The 23,314-nt window shown below is 35.6% G+C and overlaps 1 protein-coding gene across 1 annotated transcript in view; it reads right to left on the bottom strand.

Annotated features, from left to right (window-relative positions):
- LOC128982083 (protein C-ets-2-like) overlaps positions 1-23,314 on the bottom strand; it is a 43,168-nt gene that overhangs the window by 6,507 nt on the left and 13,347 nt on the right. The window contains exons 2-7 of the mRNA XM_054401125.1: positions 20,894-20,999; positions 15,740-16,117; positions 10,371-10,967; positions 2,494-2,940; positions 1,487-1,612; positions 471-663 (exon numbers count right to left, since the gene is read on the bottom strand). Coding sequence (XP_054257100.1) covers positions 471-663; positions 1,487-1,612; positions 2,494-2,940; positions 10,371-10,967; positions 15,740-16,117; positions 20,894-20,945 — 1,793 coding nt within the window. The 5' untranslated portion in view covers positions 20,946-20,999. The remainder of the gene's footprint in view (positions 1-470; positions 664-1,486; positions 1,613-2,493; positions 2,941-10,370; positions 10,968-15,739; positions 16,118-20,893; positions 21,000-23,314) is intronic.

A 23,314-nucleotide genomic window follows, 5' to 3' on the forward strand; every position in this document is an offset into this window, starting at 1 on the left:
GTAAATACTGTACCCAAACATCTAGAAAAATCACTATCCAAAAACGTTATTGAAAAATAAACTCATTTATAAAATTTTACCTAAATTACAAAATAAAGAAATCCGCAATCAGATGGCAGCGTAGTAATATCCCTTTGTCTACTCTCAGTAAAAGCACAACTATCTTAGTTGTTTTATTAATAGTTTTACTATGGCATTTCATGGCATTGGGGAGCGAGATGGTGTAGTGGTTAGAGCACAAGACTTCTGTCCCTGGGGTCCTGGGTTCAAATCCCGCCAAATCACCAATGATTTTATTTAAGTGATAATGCCGCAACCCCTAGGTCTAGCCTAAAGTAATGTGAAAAACAATCCCGGGCTCGTGCCTAGCGTCTTAGGACAAAAAAAAAAACTTCGGCATTTCAATCTTGCCTAGTTCAGTTTCCAATCAATGCCAGTTTGACTATTCGACTGTTTTATTTCTCACAAACCTGATGGATCTACTGAAGTTTTCAAAGTTCATGCGAGGGTTTCCCCGCTTGCAGCCCCACAGCTTGGCAACTTGGTCTCCGCTTCGAAAGCGAAACAACCCTTTCTCTCGATCTTCCCATGAGATCACTTTGGGGTTGTATTTTGGGTCCATGATTAGATCACGTATAAATTCCCAAACTCTACCCACCTTACCTGAGGACAGATACATTGTTTATCATGAGTATATTGTGGCACTACAGACAACACGTAACAGAGTGGCCACTTAACTCCTGGGGAAAATCAACACAAATTCTCCGGCAGCAAAACCTGGTTTTCCAAGCGTACCTTTTTACTAGGTGTCTGTAGGTCCCCAAATGTTTAGAATGGGATGGGTCATCAGATGGCCTGAGAGATCAGTTTGAGCCAAAAACTGTTAAGCTGTAATTGATTTTGCCGTAACCACGGATGATGTTCCCTCATTTTATTATGACCTCGGAAGATGATCACAATGTTGACGTCACCACAGCAAATTTACACGTAATTAAAACACATTTGAATTAAAAATGAATTTTGTTGAACGTTTTTTCAAGCCATAAACTGAACAAGCACTACGATAAACTCTCGATTAACCGAGGTTGTTGAGACCAAGACTACCTCGATTACTGACACTCTCGGATAAAACGGAGGTCTCTTATATTTTAAGTTTAGGGGTTTGACCACATTAGGAAGTCAAATTCTTGGTAAAATATAATATATAATATTTTTTAACAGAACATAAGAAATTCTGTCGAACAGCATCAGGGTAAACTATCAGGCACACATTCACACACTTATCCACTGTTTTTCAACAGGCATTAGAAAATCGTGAACATCAGGAACTGGGATGCAACCCATTTTAAAATTCCTGCAACTTACTTTCAGACCATGGGTTCAAATCCTTAAATTCACTTCTGCACAATCCTCATCATGATAAAAATCAAACAATCTTCATGATAAAAAGGAATAATTTAATTTATATTTTGGGTAGAAACAATACCTTTTACTTTGTCCTTTTTGTGTAAACTTCGTGGTCTTCCAGGTTTCCTTTTCACTTTTTTGTAACTCTCTTCTTGGTCACTCTGAATTTCATCATTGGTCTCTGAATTGTAACCATGGTCCATCGCTGTAATGCAGGATTATACATATTATTGTACAATATTTACACCAGTAATAAATTTTACTTTTCATGAAACCATTTCATTCATCAATTCCTTATAAGTAGTTGATATTTTGTTTTCAAGGTATACTTTGTTTTATGTACTCAAATTAGTTTTAAAAATAAACTGAAAGATTGAGTTTGGCTCTTTTGATGATAATACATCATCAATATTGACCAAGTTAGTTGATAACTGGAACTTTGACTACTATTTTGACACGTATCGTTATTTCTTTGACAAATACCCTAAGTAATCTGAATTAGATGTGTTCAAGTTCCCCTTTGAAGTACAAAATAAAGTTAAAAATATAGACCTTTGGCAGAATGCCAGGAATAAACTTTAACTACACACTCAATTACAGACTTTGGTAGCAGCTTGCATTAGCTAAAGCTAAGGTCAACAATGTACACAAGTGATCCATTATCTCTCAAAGCTACATAACATAACAGTGCATTTGCATTGTGATTTCCAGGGTGTAAGGTTTGAAAACAAAAACAGAAACCATAAATACACTTGTATTAGCACTATGTTAGTTACATTCAATACAGAATATAAAAAATACTGAAACCATGGAACGGAACTGAGTTTTAGATACATTTGAAATTAATTGACAATAGTAGAATAGTTTGGAAATTTACCAGTTAAGATTTAGACATTACTTCCTTACATGAAGGATACATTTTTGCTTTTGCATTTTTAAAGTTTATACTATTAAAACAAAGCTGCATATTATTTTACTTCTTTTTGTTGTACTATAGCACACTTTCAAGCACTATGTATACACTCCAATGTTGAAAGTAGCAATAGTACATTATAGACTACTAGTGGTAATGTTGAAATGACTAACCAGAACCCTCAACTCCTTTGGTGTGTTCAGAGTCAGCAGCTGACGCGACAGAGTCTTGAGTGTTTTCCACACAACAACTGTCTCTAGACGCCGGACGCTGAGGAGAGCACTCCACTTCTTGTGCGATGGTCTCCGCTGTATCAGGGGGAAGGGGATCAGACTCATTCTCTTGTTTGATAACCGAGCTGGTGTGTTTCACACAATCTTTTGTTAAATTCAGTATTGAGAAATTGCTTTTGGAAACTGAACACTGACTCTTTGAAACCGTAGGAGCCGGCTCAAATGAAGTAGACTGTGAACTGCTGACAGACGATGATGCTGGTAAACTGACACTTGTAATAGACAAATCACAGGCAGAAGTCGATGTGTGTTCTCTGGATAAGTTGAGTACCGTATCATTATCAGCTGACCCTCCTGGGAAAACTTCTGGTTTCCATCTAAAGCAGCCTGTTCAAACACACACGTTATTGTTAGCATACTGTGTTATATAAGCTATCAAAAACCAAGCAAACCTGCAAAACCAACACCTAAAAGGTTTTATACTTTCATTCATTTTCTGCAAACAAAATTGATTTTTTTTTAGCTCAAATATTTCTGATATTTAATTGACCATGCAAAACTGGGCATGCAAGTTTCGTTTCTAAGCTTTGAAAAGTCACTAACTTACCGAAATGGCAGCAGCTACACCTTTTTATCCAGTTATATGGAAGATGAATTCCTCCCTTCCATTTTTCATTCCTTTCTATATAGAAGCCTCCCTTGAATCCGAGTCCGTAGTAATCGACCTTGGATAATAAGCAGACTTTTTGTTTAACGAACTTTGAAGGCAATAAAATGGTCGGAAGAAATAAATCTCGGCTGATACAAATCGGCATTTGCCAAAAGGATTTTTTTGTAACACGTCATTACAATTTCGTGATGAAAACGGTTCACTGAAAGATACAGTAGGTGGAAGTAGTATTACCAAATCTATGCAGAGCCATCCCATGAATTAAAAAAATTATCAGGTCAGAAAATAAATGAATAATAAGCATCAAGCCGAGGACTTTTCAAACATGCAATGAATCTGTAAAGATTTTTAAACTGAAATCCAATGTTTAAAACAATCAGACACCGTGTCTAACACTCTGAGAAACATTCACTACCACAATCTCATGTACTACGATGACTTGTGAGTATTTCTCAGTTACTGACTAGCAAATGTTAACCTTGGCCAAATAAGATACTTACCGAGCATCAAGCGATAAACTTTTGGAGTTAAGCTCACTGGCTCCCCCCACTACAAATCACCCTGTAACTGGTTGTCATATAAGTAAACAAACAAAATCAACATTACACCTTATACAATACACTCGATAAACAGACTAACAGAAAACTAGTAGTAATTTCAGATAAGACAGCTCATTGTACAGAGTCGGACAAAGAAACCTACATTTAGGATAGGGAGTAGTTCAAGTTGAGGTGGGGTTGGCATTTAAAATTAACACGTTAAACGAGAAGTTGCCAACTGCAAAAACTCTGAATATAAATAGAACAAGAAAGATGTGAGCTTTGTGAGTTTGTTGGATTGTTGTGATGACTAAATAACACATTTTCTGACATTATGAACCACAGTCAATGATGAAGGAACTAACACTGAAAGAACCAGTAAATTTGAAGTTGAATACAAGACGCATACGCATCCCATTGCTTGACGTCTAAAATTTAATATCCCAGAACTGAATCGTAACGCCAGCTATCCTCCTCACCATCATTTATAGCTCTGATTCCCTCATCCCATAAACAATTCTGCTATATTACAACAAAAAGACAGTAGCTTGCAGCCTCAGTATCCACCAAAATAATATTTTAACTTATGAAATTTTATCTACAAAAGAGAAATACAGTAGACTCCCTCTTATCCAGACTCCTCGGGACCAAGGCCAGTCCGGATAACAGTTTTTCCGGTTAAACCAACGTCTCCAAAAATTTGTTAAATCGGACCGTTTAAGTGCATACTGTATACAGTATTTGACTTAAATTTATGAGAGCATTGTATTTAGACACGTGATAACTAGTTTCAAATCTTTTCCACAAGAATAGTCCTTTCAGTACCGCTCACTTCCTGCCGATCTAGTCCAGTTAAACCGTTGTGCTGATAAAAATTGTCCGGATAAAGAGATGTCACTTCTGAGTGTAGTCCGGTTAAAAGGTTTCCGGATAAGAGGGAGTCTACTGTATTGGTTTACAGTTACACTACGTTTCCCTGGAATAAAACCCTGCATTTGCAAGTCATCTAAATTTCATGAAATTTTGTCTATGAAAGAGAGGTATTGGAACCCCATTCCACTGTGTCCTCTGAAATTGATCCCTGATTTTTCCGGCTAAGGTTAAAATCCTATCCACCAAATAAGAAATACTTGTTAAACACAAAAGCCAAAGTAGAATTATTAAGCTTCATCACAACAAAATCACAATGCTCACCAAATCTGTGACGGTGCAATATTAAGGCCCGTTTTGCCAGAAGCGTCTCGTGCGTCTGACGCTCAATGTCTATCGCTCCGCGTCAATCGCTGCCCACTGCTTTGCATTGTTTTAGGTTAGTCTATTTTGCCAGAAGCGTCTATCGCTACAACCGCCAGCGTCTGACGCGGACCACTGCTCCTGGAGCAGACGGAGACGCAGTCGCTAGCGATTATTACTGGAATAAGCACGTGTTTAGTTGTTGACTTAACTTTTGTTTCCTTAAATAAGTTGTGTTTTCAAGTTTAGTGACATGTCACAAACAAAGTGGGGATTCAATAGTGAAGAAGATGAAAAACCGATTGAAGCCATTTCAGCACACGACTGTTAAGTCAATTGTTATGTGATTTTCAATTAACAATTTAAAATATCCCTCTTCAGGCCTCTTTTAAAACATAGTACGCACTTCTTCCCAAGGTTTGCACAACATTTCTAATATCTCATCATCGTGTAATTCCTCAGCTAACCAATACTTTACTATTTGCTTTTTACAGGTCATTTTCAGAAACACTCCTTTTGCCACCAAAGTAAACCACTTATTGATCAAATAATCGCAAGGAACAGACGCTTCTGGCAAAATAGGCCCGAGCGATAGACGCTGAGAGCGATCATCGCTGAGCGTCGGACGCACCAGACGCTTCTGGCAAAACGGGCCTTTACACAAACACATTGCCTCCCCTCAAATCCAGCAAGTGACCATATAAAATCACATTGAATGTTGACGAATAAAGCATGATTTTTATACTCGTGAGCCATTTTACAATAAATTTATCAAAGACAAATATTTAACTAAGCTTATTGCCTTAACACGTAAGTCAATCTTACAGGGATGGTTATAAAAATAGGACTTGACACAACCAAAAAAGCCACATAGAACGATCATCAGGTAATGAATCTTTTAACAATGCATTGTTGTAGATGGAACCTCCAATTTCTTTGTAGACACTCATAAGAACTGTAATAAAATTCATAAGAAATTATTGAGTTACAAAATTGTATAAATTATAGACTTATCATGAAATTACTGATTTCATGTCTAATTTAAAGTAAGCTTTTATCGAATATAGTATAATGTATAACTAAGTAAAAAATTCCTAGAAAACAATACTATAGTTCGGCCGCTTAGAAAGCGACCTCCTCCAGCATTGGTTTAGCATTAGCGTTCAGGTCGTTTTCTAAGCGGCCGAACTATAATCAAACTTTGTTAATAAACGTAACATACCAAGCGTAAGATAAATTAAAAAAACTCAGTGAAATCAGAAAAAAACTTTTTTTGCTAACATCTCTGTTGTTATAGTTTAGTTACTCTTATTAGTTAGTATTAACTATATAGATGTAAAATATAGAGAAAAATGAATAATTGTTGGTGTTTTTATGCAAACTTTCACAACAATAAAATATGACTCTAATTCAAAACAAATGTTAGTCAGATGTGCACTCATTCCAAACAATATTACTACTAATAAAATTAGACAACTAATAATTAACTTTGTGATTTTAAAACTAATACATCTGAATAGTAAATACTAAATATTGTTAAAGCAATCCGAACACATTTTGTTATAAAATGTCTTTATGTGCATAAACAACTTTCGAATGTGATTATACCTCGATTACAGTAAACCTGCGACCCAAGATGATTTATAGTTAAACATATTATAAAAGTATCAAGTTCCATATAAAATGTTTATTAATCATTTATAAATTTAAAAATTTTCATCAGTTTCTCAAAATAAAAATAACATTTTTAATATAATCACAAAATTGTACCAAGATGTTACACATAATTGCTTTATTTTCACAGCATATAATTGTTATCACTTATCATTAATTAAATGCTACAATAATAGTAAATATTACCACAATATTGCTGTCAATAGTAAATAATATTGTAACAACATTATTGTATTTAATAAAGGACAATATTTATCAATATTGAGAAATTACTAGTAAAACATCTAACAATATTGCATCAACAATATTTACAGAAAGTTTTTCTAATATTTTCTCAATATTGTTTCGTTACTTGGAATTGTGAAAGTAGCCAAGAACCTCGGCAACAACAAGCGTCTAGGCAGCCAGTGCAACTCCGAGGATCGTGGATCAGAACACCCCCCACCACCGCACCATGTCGTTTGCTTCCGAATCATACCGGCGCATCAGCAAAGCCTAACTGTTCGCGGAAAATTGTTATCTCTATCACTGTTTCTGTCAAAACGTATCGTTTGCAGGTTAAATTTAAATAAAATATAATTAAACTGTCGTAACCTAACCAATCTTGCTGGTAATGAAAACCTTGAATAAAGGTTTACTAATTGAAAAAAAATAGTTGTTCTAAAAATAAAATTATAAATATCTTAAATTCAATTTTATAACTATCATAACCTAACCAAACCAACCAAACCTGCTGATATGAAAAAAATGTTGACAAAAAGTTAGTGACACCAGCGGGATTCGAACCCGGCATCTTCAGGTTATCAGCCCGACACGCTATCCAGTACACCACCAAGGCTCATGACTACAATTCGTATCGTCGCGGTAATGGTTGACGCCACGCCATCGGCATGGAGCGGTGGTGGGGGGGTTTCCGATCTGATACACGATCCTCGGAGTTGCACTGGCTGCTTAGATGCTTATTCGGTTGTGTTGCCACATTAAAAAAAAAAACATTCAAACAGACCTGCATTTTATGTTTCTTTTCTTTTTGCAGTCATTTTCTGTGTCTTTTAACTGCAACATCTCAATTAATTAATTATTTAAAAGTGGCTAAAACGATATATTGGCATGACAAAGTTAAATACAGTTTTGTCAAAGTAGTAAAGACCAAGAATGTTCCTAATTTCTAAAGAATATATTCTTTTTTGATTTTGGAAGACAACTAATAGTTTGGAATTGAATTATTTTTAACTGTTACATTACAAACATTGGCTTACTTAAAAACCTACAAAATCAATACTTTCGAATGTTAAAGAACAAAATTTAAATCACATGAGTTGAAAATGTGTAATGCTTTATAGATTTGTTAAATTTCAACTCAGAGCCTAAGTTGGTGCCCGTAATGATAAGAAAAAAAAATATGATAAAAGTCATAGCAAACAAAATATAATATTCTTTTTTCTTGTAAGTTCAAATATTAAGTTAAGCTTCAAACAGTAAGTTAGTATAATATTTGTTCACCACACTATGCTGTTTTTAGCCGTTTTACAGATGTTAATTGGAGGCTGAAAGCTACGCATTGCTGTACAGAGCCAAAATGCCAGCCGTCCTCGTCATTTGGGGGCCGAGCAGGTTTTTACAGTCCTACGGCCGAAAATCAGCTGTTCGCTTAATTACTCAAAACATTAATGTACAAAATACACAAGCAGTATCCTTATTATGCATTGTAATAGACTTATTTTATATTCACCGCTGCCTAGCAACTATTTACTATTATTTTTGCTAATTCCTCTAAATATTTCTTCACATAACCTTTAAGTTGAAGTTGTGTGCATATATAGTATTTTTTCAATTTTGTATAATGTGTCGAAAAATAGCGTTCATACCACCAGCCGAAAGGGTTTTGCAGCTCTCGATCGTTATAAGTTATCGACTTTGTCTAGAACTTAAAAAATGATCTTGAGTCGGCAAAACCTAATTTTTGCCCCTGCGTACGAAATACACTATTGTGTTATCCATAAAAATGATGCAATATGGCATTGGTTTGAATGTAAACATTATTACCTAGTTCCAGTATTTTATGTTTTAGTATTTATCTACTGCCAGTGGCATTTTTGAAATTTTGTTGTAAAGAAACTGCCCACACCATAAGTATTGGTTTTATAAATTTGACCTAGATACTTCCCGCTATAAAAGGTAAATACGTTCGGAAAGTGTTGTTTATAATCTTTCACTGTCGGCAACACATCGATTTGTTCCCACTTCAAAGTGAAATAAGCCGTATTATCTACTATGTTGATTTTATACTAAATTAAAAATGCAGTTCTAATGAAAACTTGTTATCATTCAACTGAATACCAATCACTTAGAAATTCAATAATTTTTTTCATAGTTGAATAGTAAAAAATATTTGTATAATTCAACAATAACTATACACTGTATTGGTTACAAATTTAATTTAGTATCCAATCAGCTGATGAACTGACTTTCAAAACATAACCTTCATTATATTTTCAAATTTTTGTCTTAGACTTGTTTGAATTTTTTTCCATTTTACTATTCATACAATTAGTTTCAACAAAGATTTAGTGTTTAGATACCTTTAACAAGTGTGCAAAAAGAACATTAGGACTACACAATGACTGTTGAGTACAATGACATAAAAACCTCACAGATTTACATACAAAGCATCACACAAAAACCGATCTTGTAGGCAATTGCCTGTGCTGAACTATTGCACACAATGTAGCGGTTTAAAGAATGACTGCAACAATTAAGTGATATTTTTATCAATTAATAACAATCAATGATATTGTGCTACCCAAATTTATGTGTCTAAAAAACTCACAACATTAATGGTTTGTTTTAGTTTGTGTTAGTACTGTGATATTAGCCACTATCTCACGAGAATGTGAAAATTACTTTTGTTCTTGATTTTACAGTGCAAATATAACAAAAGCTGTATATCTGTTGTGAATAAGCACAGTAATTCTTAAACAACTTATTGTGATTTTGAAAATATAATCACAATATTAGTAAGTCACCGCACGAGCTTGTTTAGAATTAATATTATTTGAACTATAATCCACAAACAGTTTTAAACTAACATACAAAATCACGAGGTCAATAAATAAATCAATCAATCACGAGGTCTATTGAGTAAGCCATATTCATATAAACTCCATGAGTACAAAGTTAAATAGACAGATTAGTTTAGAACTAAAGGTTGTCATAGATAATTGAACCCATGGAAATCTGGTCCAGTTGTTTATGTTGATAGAGAACAGATCTCAAACTTGCAACAAAATATTAATTTAATTTTTGAATCAGACATGACTTTTTTGCAAGTTTCGTGATAGCATATCAACACTCTAGATTACCGTTTCAATCGCTCAATATGAGCTGGTTAAAAAAACGGAACAAAATTACTTTGATTTAGGTAATATATTAAAGAAAATACCATTTTCAATAACAAATCAGGAGACTCATTACAAAAAAATACATAGGAAATGACTGTAACTTTAAAAAAAAGAAACAGTGTTGGATTTGCAGGTCTGTGGTTAAAATACTAGCACTACAAACGGAATTTGCAGCACTGGATTTTTATGTAAAATAAACCTAGTTTTACAAGAAATAATTACAACTACCCATGCATAACCTAATCCTTATCAAAACGTGCTACACGTAAAAATAAAATATTGAAATGGACAACCACTTACTTGGATGGGCGTACGGTATTTCTTGTCTATGAGCATAAGAAAATTCTTGATTAATACTTTGATTAGAAATTACTTGATTTTCATGAGTCCTGCTCCAAACCAGTTCAGATTGTGAGTTTGACCTTATTTTTAGCTGAAGATGATGGTAAAGTAGTTCACCGCACTCAGGCAACCTCAACTTGAAGTCATCTAATGTCATCCTTACCAGGTCTCGGCCGCTGACATCTCGGAAGTTGTTGAGACTGACGCTTGCTGGGTTGATGTTCAGTTGGAATAATTCATGAATGAAACAGTCCAAAGTGTCACTCGGTGACCACTCTGAAATACTCTTGTAAGCCCAACAGTCGTAGATCCGCCTTTCTATAGGCCAGTGTTTTGTGGAAGGACTTTCAGTAGGCCAGTGTTTTGAGGGAGGCCTTTCAGTAGGCCAGTGTTTTGTGGGAGGCCTATCCGTAGGCCAGTGTTTGGTGGGAGGCCTATCCGTAGGCCAGTGTTTGGTGGGAGGCCTATCCGTAGGCCAGTGTTTGGTGGGAGGCCTATCCATAGGCCAATGTTTTGTGGATGGCCCGTCAATCGGCCAATGATTGGTTGATGTATCTGAAACATACGAAAAATATTGCTCACATACAGTAGTTATAGGATTAACTTTAAGGATTGCATCAGAGGAATTTATATTCCTGTCACAATGTCTATTTCCAATGTAATTTGTATCCCAGTCGCAATGAGTACTTCCAGTGTAATTTGTATCCCAGTCTTAATGAGTACTACCAGTGTAATTTGTATCCCAGTCTTAATGAGTACTACCAGTGTAATTTGTATCCCAGTCTTAATGAGTACTACCAGTGTAATTTGTATCCCAGTCGCAATGAGTACTTCCAGTGTAATTTGTTTCCCAGTCAAAATGAGTACTACCAGTGTAATTTGTATCCCAGTCGCAATGAGTACTTCCAGTGTAATTTCTATCCCAGTCGCAATGAGTACTACCAGTGTAATTTGTATCCCAGTCTTAATGAGTACTACCAGTGTAATTTGTATCCCAGTTGCAATGAGTACTTCCAGTGTAATTTGTATCCCAGTCACAATGAGTACTACCAGTGTAATTTGTATCACAGTCACAATGAGTCATGGCCTAGGGCGCGAGGCAATTGGCTTTTTTGGGGGGCGCCAAAAAATTGGAAAAAGAAAAAAAAATTGTGGCCGTTTTTGCATGTGATTGCGGTAAACTGATAATCCCTTGCAGCCGTGTAGACATCTTAACAGTCTCCCACAATTGCGGCAAGATGTTAATTATTTCCTGCGGTTGTATATACATCATCATCGTCCGTCTCCCATGATCGCGGCAAAATTCGGACTATTTCCAGCGGACGTGTGGACATAATTATCGTCTTCCTTGATTGCGGCAATATATGAACACATCCCGCGGTCGTGATGAGATTATCACCGTCTACCGCGAATGAGGCAAAATTGTAATTTTCCCTGGGTCGTGTGGACATTATCATCTTCTTGCGTGATCACGATAAAATTCTGATAATCCCTCACAGCTGTGAAGACATCATCGTCTTTCGCGAATGAGGCAAAATTCTGATCTTTCCCGTGGTTGAGTGGAAATGATCATCGTCTAACGCTATTGCGGTAAAATTCTGATCATCCCTCGCAGCCGTGAAGTAGACATCATTATTGTAACTCCCACGATCCTGTAGACATCGTAATAGTCTCCCATGGTCATGAAGTCATCGTAATCGTCTCCCGCTGTCGTGTAGACATCATATAATCGTCTCCCTCGGTCGTGAAGACATCGCAATCGTATCTTGCTGTTGGGAACACATCGTAATCGTCTCCCGCGGTCGTGAAGACATCGTAATCGTCTCCCGTGGTCGTGGATACATCGTAATCGTCTCCCGCTGTCGTGAAGACATCGTAATCGTCTCCCGATGTCGTGAAGACATCGTAATCGTCTCCCGATGTCGTGAAGACATCGTAATCGTCTCCCGATGTCGTGAAGACATCGTAATCGTCTCCCGCGATTACGGCAAAATTTTAATAATATACCGCAGTCATGTGGAGATCATTATCGTCTTCAGCATTCGTTGCAAATTTCTGACTGTTTTCCGCGGTTGCGTGGACATTATCCTCGTCTTCTGTGATTGCGGCAATTTTCTGATCATCCCTCGCGGCTCTGTAGATCTTATTGTCGTATTGTTCGATCGCAGTAAAATCATTATCATATCCCATGGTCGTTTAGACATTATCATCGTCTCATGCGATCGCGACAATATTCTGATCATCCTTCACGGCTCTGTAGATCTCATTATCTTATTGCGCGATCTCGGTAAAATCATGATCATATCCCGCGGTCGTTTAGACATTATCATCGTCTCATGCGATCGCGGAATAGTTCTGATCATCCCTCGCGGCCTTGTGGAGACATATTATCGTCTCCCGTCTTCCGTGGTCACAGAAACGTCACTGTTGTCATGCGCCATCGCGGTAAATTGACAATTCCTGGTTAAAAAAAAATCACGCTTGATTCCCGGATTTCCCGGTTGGTGGTCACCCTGTTATATATTGCAAAGGGGCGCTACTATTTTAGTTGTGCATAGGGCTCTGACATGGTCAAGAACGGTCCTGCAATGAGTACTACCAGTGCAATTTGTATCCCAGTCTTAATGAGTAGTTCCAGTGTAATTTCAATCCCATCGCAATGAGTACTACCAGTGTAATTTGTATCGCAGTCGCAATGAGTAGTTCCAGTGTAATTTCAATCCCATCGCAATGAGTACTACCAGTGTAATTTGTATCGCAGTCGCAATGAGTACTTTCAGATATGAATAACAACACAGTATACAGAGCTACTGAACACACCTGTAGTCCGGTTTACATAAAGTTTGGTACATTTATATCGGTTGGGTACTAATCCATGGCATCTCTAGGCATGTTTCCCTTTTTTTTGGAATTTTGATTTTTATTGGTGATTTTCCCATAAAATAGTGGTAAAATCTAATTTTCTAGTAAATGGCTGGAACGATTTTGATAAAAATTTAGTTTGTTATGCCATTTAAATCCTGAAAAAAAAATGGTAGAACTCCCATAGTTGTGAAAAATTGCAGTTCAAAAGTTAATGTAACTTATGTTATTAACTGTGTTCCCATAAAAAACCTAGAAAATAACAAGGATTACAAAAAAAAGCTGGTTTTGATTAAAATTATGTTATCATACTAATAATATAATATTAATGTGAAAGTTTGTGTGTTTGTTTGTTTGAAGTTCAATCACGCATCAACTACTGGTCGGATTGGGCAGTAATTTGGTATGATGATAGTCCACATTCCTGAATAACATATAGACATACTAGCTGTAACCCGCGGGCTTTGCCCCGTTTAACTTCTTAATTTTCAAGATTATCTCGTTCGCATAGCTCAATCACGTCCTGGTTGAAGTTTGTTCGCTACGCTCACTCACCTGTAGGTTGGAGCTCGTTCGCTACGCTCACTCACCTTTAAGTTGGAGCTCGTTCGCTGCGCTCACTTGCCTTCAGGTTAGCTCGTTCGCTACGCTAACTCGCCTCCAGGTTGAAGTTCGTTCGCTATGCTCACTCACCTTTTGGTTGCAAATTAGCTGTTGTCATAAATGTAAAAGAAATAATAGTGCTGCACCCTGTTGGTAATCCTTGTAACTTTAATGCTATTGAACATCATAGAACAGAACCAACTTATTTAATTGAAACAGCTGTTAAGATTCAATAATTCCATTTCTCATAAGGTTAACATGGGAAACTCCAGAGCCACTGGGGCGGAGCCCGAAAGGATTTTTGAAATAAGAATATGCCTATATGTTAATCGGGAATGTGAGCTATCATCATGCCAAATTTCAGCCCAATCCGACCAGTATTTTTCGCGTTCACTTGTCACAAACATACATCCATACATCCATACATCCAAACTTTCTCATTTATAATATTAGTAGGATTCTTATCTCAAAAATCCTTTTGGGCTCCACCCCAATGGCCCTGGAGTGTCCCATGTTTGCATTATGAGTATTTATATTTAAAAGAAATTAAAAAACTTTGTTGGCTGTTTCAACTACAAAAGTTGGTTCTATGATATTCAATATAATTAAAAAGGTATAAGGTATATCAACAGGGTGCAGGACGATTAATTTTTTAAATGTTTTTGCATTCATGACAACAGATAATTTGAACCAAGCAGCGAGAAAAAGCTGTGATACACGATGAGAACTGTCAAATTAGGATCGTTTACAAGTTTATGTTTTTAATTTATAAATAATCTTTTGATATTCTGCAAATATTTGATAATTTAATTTTTGTTTGTTTAGGTGTAGTGGTATAACATTATGGCTATGGTAGATGTGTTATACTCTGGCATACCATAAATTAAAAAAAAATTTCTCAAACCGTGTCCTCTCCCATCGCAAACGCAAAGCACGAGTATAACTGCAATAAGCATTTTAATACTTATACTATTTACTTATATGCCAACCCTGTATGAAGGACGGGCATTCTGTTTGTGGTCCTTTAATTCTTAACAAAATGGTGCAATCCCCCATTGCTGTAAACGGTTTGAAAGTTACTGAAACTTTTGTGATTTTCCTTATAAGATATCATAGTAACTCCCACTGCTTACCCATGATAAAGGTTGTTTTCAAGCTAATGGGAGAAAGCATGTGTCAGATTGCTGATACCATTTATTTAAACTTAAACTTAAAAGTCCAATACCTCGGAAGTAAAGTCACAGCAGACGGAGGAGCAAAGGAAAATGTTAGGAGCCGCATTGGAAAAGCTTATGCAGCATTTATTCAGCTTTACCCAATATGGTGAAATAGAAATATTTCAATGAAAACCAAAATCCGCATCTTCAACACAAACGTCAAGTCTGTCCTTCTATATGCCAGTGAAACTTGGAAAATGGATCAGTGTAGTACTTATCAGCTCCAGGTGTCTCAGATGTATAATGAGAGTGTTCTGGCCAAACACTATATCAAATGAACAGCTTTGGGAGGCAACAGGGCAATAAAAGATCAACCTAGAAATCAGAAGACGGAAGTGGAGGTGGCTGGGTCACACTCTTCGGAAGACGGATGGTGCAATTGAAAAGAAGGCCCTGGAATGGAATCCCCAAGGGACCAGAAAGAGAGGAAGACCCTGTGACACCTGGAGGAGAACAATAATGAAGGAAGCCTTGAGTGTCGGGAAGACCTGGGGTCAACTGAGGGATCTGGCGCAAGACAGGGATGGATGGCGAGCTCTTCTCGATGCCCTATGCTCCCGCTAAGGAGCGACAGGAAATAAATTTAAAAAAAAATCAAATAACTTAAAAGTGTTTCTTGGTCAGGAAATGATTTAGCAAGATTACCAGGCATGTGGGGGGGCATCTGAGGTTGGTCGAAGTAGGCCATGTGTAGCGGATGACTCGGACCTGGGGTCGGCTGAGGCATCCCTTCTCTGCCCCACACCTCGTTCATCACACTCTTCAACTTGGTCTGCAGCTGATGATACAAGATGTCTCCATACTGGGGGATGATCTTGCGGAAGTCCTCCACGGAGAAATTCTTTAGATCGCATCCTCTTGTGTTGACAAAGTGCTCTAGTTTGAGAGTCGCCGGGTTCTGCACTTGCAGTTTGTATAGTTCACTCAGCAGCCAGAAGAGTGTATCGTAGGAGGACCAATAGTCAATAAGTTTGAACTTCCACCCTTCATAGTGGTCATCGGCACTGAAGCCTGCTTCTGAAACTGATAGCAATGCATTTGAAATTGTTATCGTATACGAGTAAAACAGTTATAGGGCTATTCTAACTTTTTTTAAATATTAAGGATTTTTTTGGATAGCAGGCTTACCTAAACTGAAACACACAAGTTAGGATATTTCACTGGAAGATATTTCTCTTTCCAACTCAAACCGCCCCTGGTTGAAAATGGTGTCGGTGACAGTGAAATGGTTTGATTTATGCGGATAGTGTATGGTGTTTTAGCGTAAACTGTTTCACACTTAGGTAAGTATACTGTCCAACAAAAATCCTTATAAGTGGACCCTCATGTTACATCACTTTTAAAAGTATTATTAAAGTACTACCTAAATCTCGGAGGGTCAATCACTGTAATTACGGCGACGTTGCAGGCTTTCTGTTTCATGCGATATAATAGCGTACTAACGAACGATCCCATTAACTATGTATCCAGCAGATTCTGGGCTTCATGACAACCAATGAAGATGGCAGTTTTGTGAACTGTTTTTTGGCCTATGTTAGTTTTTCTGCTTGTTTGTTTTTGTCTATGGTTGTCATAGCAACATCGTTTCGGTGTTCATATCTTTGTTTTTATGTTTAGTAATCATTTTTCAAATACTTTTTCCTCATTTAATTTTTTTCTTTTTTTTCCTAGGACGCTAGGCACGAACCTAGGACTGTTTTTCAGATTATTTCAGGCTAGAAATAAGGGTTGCGGGCGTTGCGGCATTATCACTTAAATGAAATCCATTGGTGATTTGGCGGGATTTGCACCCGGGACCTCTTGGACCGAAGCCCCACGCTCTAACCACTAGACCAGCTCGCTCCCCCTCCTCATTTAATTTAGAATAAAATGTATATATCAGTTTCTTATTTAGTGACTGTTAGTGTTTTACCACATGTCTAGTTACTCAGATATAGAAACAAAATTTGTGCATCTTCTGGATTTGAACTCATATAGGAATTCAGTCTTGTAAGGTAAGGGTATTATACTATATATTTCAAGATAGCCTATTTAATGTAGTTTAAGAAAATATACATGTTTATATTTCTTTTCTTCGGTGAATGTTTTTATGGATGTTTACAGTACATAAAACGCAGGAAAAGTGCCTGAACACTCAAGACATTTGGAGGTTGTCAATGCGACACCTAGAGGGTTAAGTACTATGAATAAATATTTGTTTTTTTAGAAACAAGTCGTAGAACGTCAAATTAGCATTTCTGTCTAGGGTACATGATATGAGGGCACCAGATGCTACTTTACAGTACATTTACCTTTCCAGTGGGTCATAGCCCCTATGCACAACTTCCTGTTAACTTCATTATTTATTTACGTTTTCGACACATTTTAAGTCAAAACGTTACAGTCACAAAATACATTTCACAACGAAACCTGACAGCTGAATAAAAAGTTGACATTGTCAATAACACCACGTGAATATGTTTTTGTAAACACTAGTACTCCCTTTTAGAAACAATTTCAACGTTTGAGGTGTCAAAAAAACTGTCTCGATTTATAGTTTTGCAACGTTTTAAAATTTAAAAAGTTCTTATCCTTAAGTGTGTGAGACACCCTCAATGGTTAAATTTCCTCCGTAAGCATTACATAGAACCAATTCAAAAACAAAAAAAAACAGCTGTTTATAAGATTAAACTCGTCAGCTTTTTTGGGAGTAAAGGTAATTTCCTGTTAATAGGAACATTCATTATTATCGATGATTTTTTTTGTATACCGTAGAGATATTTTTGTTTCCTTTGCGATCCATTTTCCTTCTGTTTTAATATGTTCAAACACATTTAAATTACAAATTGACAACTGATCTTGTTTAGGCAAAAATGATACATGGATTAAGAAATGAAACTGTTCTAAACTAACCAAACTTGCAGTACCATTTCAAAATTCCGTTTGATAACAGAAAAGGCATGTGGGGAATATCAAACGGAATCTTGAAATGGTACTGCAAGTTTGGTTAGTTTAGAACAGTTCTTTTCTTAATAATATAAATGTTACATAAATCTGTCCGTCTTTGGTCTTAAAAAATAGTCTGGGGGTGACTAGTTTCGGGTCAAAGACCCAAATCCACATCAAATTGAACTTAGTCTATAAACCGACGGAATTCTTCATCAAAACATATATCAAGTCAACATATACAGTCCATATATTTACACACAGATACAGCTACATTTAAAAACATTAGCCGGCCACATTCATTTATACACATATTCAGGAGGTTATAGACCAATATAAACATTTAATCAGTTTTATTGGAAGAAATGGAAGAACCACATTTCTGAAAATAATGAAAAATAATGTAACAGGTCAAACTAATATAAACTCAGAAAATTATAGCACCAGGCCAATTGAACAATATAGGCCCTATGTAGTTTTTGTTACTCACTCTAAATCAATTGAGAAAAAAGCAAATGGATTGTATACTTCTTGCTATCATAATGGCAAGGTTACGTTGCCAGTTCCACAAACAATCAAACTTATAAAAACTTTATTGACTGGAATTCACCATCAGCCAAGACATTTCAAGTCAAAACAAGAATCTGCAACAACTCATTTGCTATGTTAGTGTTAGTGGCAATATTAGACCAAACACAAGAGAAGGGAAGTTAATTTTTATAATTCAGAAGAGGCAAATAATAATATACTCTGTTCAATAAGAGAAAATGAAAATTGTTATCCAAATCTAATGCAAGAGTTATTTAACCTATGAAACAAATAGAGATCCATACTTTCAAAACATTGGGACAGGTATTAAGCAAAAATCCACATGAACAAGTGAGAATATACGGATGCTGGATGCTGGGCATATACTCTGACAGACAACAAGAAAAAAGACGTTACAATTGACCAACTTCCAATGATATTGCTTCAAATGATAAAACAGATGTTAGCTGCTCAGTTGGTAACCCAGAGTTTGTGGTATGCCTAAAAAAAATAGCTCCTGAAATGGTTGATAGCACCCCCTTGTTCACGATTGGATCCGATGGCCTATTATTTACTTTTCCTGTGTGGGGAAAAGAGTTTGTTTAGGGGGATGCGTCAAATCGAAGAAAGTGCTCCTGTTCAAAGAAGTAAAGTGACCAACTTCAACTTGCTTCACACAGATTATCGGAAAGGCAACAAATTGTCTTCAGTTCTTCATAATGTAAAAGCTTTGTTGCAACATATCACAGACATGTGTTGAATTAAGGAGAACGTTTAGCATTCATTAGAAGCAACACTGAGAACAGAAATGAACGTGAACCTTCACAACGCAATTATAGATATTTAAACTCAATTTCTATCAAGTTTTCAGACAACTCTAATAATCGTATTGCAATTAACTTGAATTCAGAGAACTCAGATAATCTTACTTTAATTAACTTGAATTCAACAGCAAGTTTTCCTCAATATTGTATTCCTTACTGTGCAACTCATTGAGCCTTCGTTTAAACTAATAGAATTGATAAAATTACCTTAATAATTGCGTTTTCTGTTACACTGTGGATATTACCTTTTTCATATAACGTAATAGGAGTAAACTTAAATCACTAGTTACTATAAAAGTTTAAGAACCAAATTGGTCAATATTCTGTGCTATTGCTGTCCTGTTTTATACAGCTAAGCCTTGCATATCAATGATATTACATTATTGGATATTTTTACTTGATGAGATAGCGTTTCTACTTTATGATACTGTATAACCAAACCAGATAATAAACATTCATAAGTCTTTTGATAATTTTTATAATATTGGCTATTCTAAATAATGGTCGGATAGTTATTTGTGCAAGCTTAAGTTTTATACGTGGGACCTAACATTGACCTGTTAATGCGTAAAGTAGCATGATAAAGTTCTTACTATAAACCATTAAAATGTTAGCTAAAGTTATTTGGCTGATGGATAATTAGTTGGCAAACATATTTTTAATTGGTTCAATTCCCAGCACATCCACAACACATATGTGGGTTTGGACCACATTCCTTAAAAGCTTTTAATTGCTTCTACCGTGCAACTCTTCAAGTAAAAATGTCACTGGCATCAAAGCAAATAAAAAAAAACATAGGTTAACTTTCTATCCTATTGATCGGTAATCAAATTTGGTATTTGGAAGGTGGATGAACCCACTTTTACTACTCTTTTAGAAATATCATTAGGTATTTGGTTTTTTATTATTATTTTTTTACCTCTAGTAAAGCCTAGTTTGATGTGAATATAATTGGGGACACATTATAAGCTAGTTATGCAGCTGTGGATACATACTGCTGTCAAAAATGACTGGAAAACACATGCGGCCAAAGGAGGCTCAAGATTGGTTTGGCATAAACAGTTTTCATACACTCACAAAATTATGACCAGTTTTTTTCATTGAAAAATTAAGATGATGTAAGAAAATGTTTATTTTACGAGATAACAGTTAAAATTGTCAGTAAAATGAGAAATTGGGATAGCTATTATGCTGGTATAGCCTTTCCTCCAAGAATATTCAGGCTAGGGCCACATAAGTTGAAAAGTTAATAGCAGCTATATTACACTCAGTTACTTTACAGTGGCATTTTGTAATTAAGAACAAAAACTCTTTTAAGGAAAGCAGCCCAAACCTTTCTAATTATAGTGTATTTGTCAGGGACCGAACTCATCCCTCTTGGACTGAAGTCCAGATGTGTCACTAGACTAGCAAAAACATCAAAACAACAGCTAACTGATCAAAAGTAAGCCTAGTCACAAAATTTGATAAATATAACATTTAAAACAAAATAAAATGTAGTGTAATATTACAAGGTAATTACCTTCTCGGGGATTAGGTGGGGAAAAGCTATGGTTAGAGAAGTGATACGCCATGGAGGGCCACCAGAGCGTTATCAACTCCTCTATTGTAAACCTCCAATCTGAGTGCTGCAAACAAAACCATAGATGAGTAATGTTTTTGAGAGATTAAGTTTCAAATATTTACTAAAAACAAACAACGCTAGATATGTTGTTGGTGAATTCCTCACCAAGAAGTGATTTGTTGGAGATTTAAAACTGGGATTATGCATCATTATGTTATTCAGCTCATCTTAGTCCGTAAACAAGGTTTCAAGTAATTTATTCTACACTCCTTCTTTAATTAAAACCTTGAACTGCTACTAGTGTTGTGTGGTGTGTCAATGTACAACATGTCAAACTTTTACTTCATATTTGGTTTGTGATAAATATCTATTCAACTTCGTAGATTAATTTTTGGTAGAAAACGCTGTCTTTTGCTTGTTGCTCAAATCAAACGCTGCTCTCAATATATTAATGTTAAAGTGCTAAACCTATTCGTCTTAGGCCTATGCACCAATGTTTTAATCATGGAAAACTGCAAAAGCAGCTTATTGCATACTATAGGATTATTTATGTTTCTACAAACTATCACATTGTAAAAAATTGAATGAGAAAATAGATATTCAACAATAACACAATATGAGAAGTATATTCAACTATGTTTTCATTCGGAACCTCGAGTATAGCAGACATATATGGATGAGAGGTCTTCAGTGTCCAAAATTAATGGGATAACACAACTTGAGCAATAACATTTCACTACTACTATTATTACTTGAGCAAAATTCTCAGTAGGTGATAGAAGCTTTGCATGACATATAGATATGATAGAATGAATACAATTGAACAGATAGCATGAGGAAAACTTCTGAGCACTTTCACAAGTACTCCACTTACTATCAAATGAGATAGTAAATATGCCGTATCCGGTAATAGATGACGTAGAAGCAACTAACGCGAACTAAGTCTTTCAGAAAATGTACTCTAAATGTTAAGAATGTACTTAGTATACTCATTATCACAAAAGTGTTATTTGCGTTTCTACACAAAAGACAATTCAACTTATAAGATAAAGGCCGAATCCCTGGTCTAGTTACTAGGTAAATCTATGCTGTAGTTGCTTGCTATATCAGCAGGTCGTACCGGATTTACTACAGATCTGTTTGCATGTGAAGGAAGTGGTATATTGGGGGCTAAGCGGATTATCAGCAAATTGCCTTTTTCTACGACTCAAGCCACTAATAAAATGATATTTTCTATACCCAAAACAGAAAATTATTGGTGACAATCTTTTGCTTAACTAAATTTTAGAGCTGGTTTAGCAACAAAATGTTTATAACTATGTGTTGAATAATTTTTAAGTAAAATTTTATTATACATTTTATATTTTTAACGGAGTTATGCAGAGTAACTCTGGTTTGCTCTTACAAAAAATACCCCCGCCTCCGCGAACCTTTCAGCCTGATTAGATTTTGACTAAATTATTCCCATAAACAAGTCGTACTTATTCCCTCTTTCAAAAATCATTGGATTCAACAAGTTCTTAGGGTTTGCTGATATAGGGAAGGTAAAAAGTGTGTTTTGATCAAATGTAAATAGTGATAAAATAAATAAATATGACAAATGATCAAAATTTATCCATAAACAAGCAAACACCAACAGTTTTCTTTTTTTCCATAAGAATAACATAAGAATTTGAAAAGTACAGTTTCTTTTATTTTCTCTGCGACTTTTAAATATACAGCAATCCTTTAATATACTAAGTTGCGACCTTTAATTGTATAACAATGCTTCAATATACTAAACTGTTTCTTTTTTAAGCTCTACACGATAGCTGCAATTGAAATTGGGCAATTCCATAGTTTAAGGGTTGAATAAAAGAAAAACTATTTTTTAAACAATTTCATAACCCTATAACCACACATTGATCTTCTGACCTGGAATCTTAATGGTTCGCAAACTCAATCAAGTTTATCCATCCACGCCATTCATGCCAAATTTCATCAAAATTTAGCCAAAATAGTTATTTTGTTCATACACAAACACACATACATAATTACAAATTTGAGCAAATAGTTTTTGGCCTCTGGGGATATCAAAATGAAAAAGGACAATCTAGGTCTTTCTGTGCCTCTTTCTTCCATATAGGGAAATTCGCTAATATTTAGACAGCCTACTCCGAATTATCTAAATAAAGACTAGATACAATGTTCAATTGGTTTTCTGAGAATTTAAATGAATGAGATACGTTTAAGAGTTTTATACATTAGTCTTATCTATAAGTGACAGTAATTTTCTCAGAAAAATGTGAAGTGTAATTTGTTGATGTCATGAATTAATAATCACCGAAATTTTAATTATTTTGACTTTGTGTACGTACATAACATGTATTTATTTTTTTT

This window comes from Macrosteles quadrilineatus, unplaced genomic scaffold, assembly GCF_028750875.1.
Source record: "Macrosteles quadrilineatus isolate MER2022 unplaced genomic scaffold, UCM_ALF_1.0 Scaffold_105__1_contigs__length_354404, whole genome shotgun sequence".
NCBI lineage: Eukaryota > Metazoa > Arthropoda > Insecta > Hemiptera > Cicadellidae > Macrosteles > Macrosteles quadrilineatus.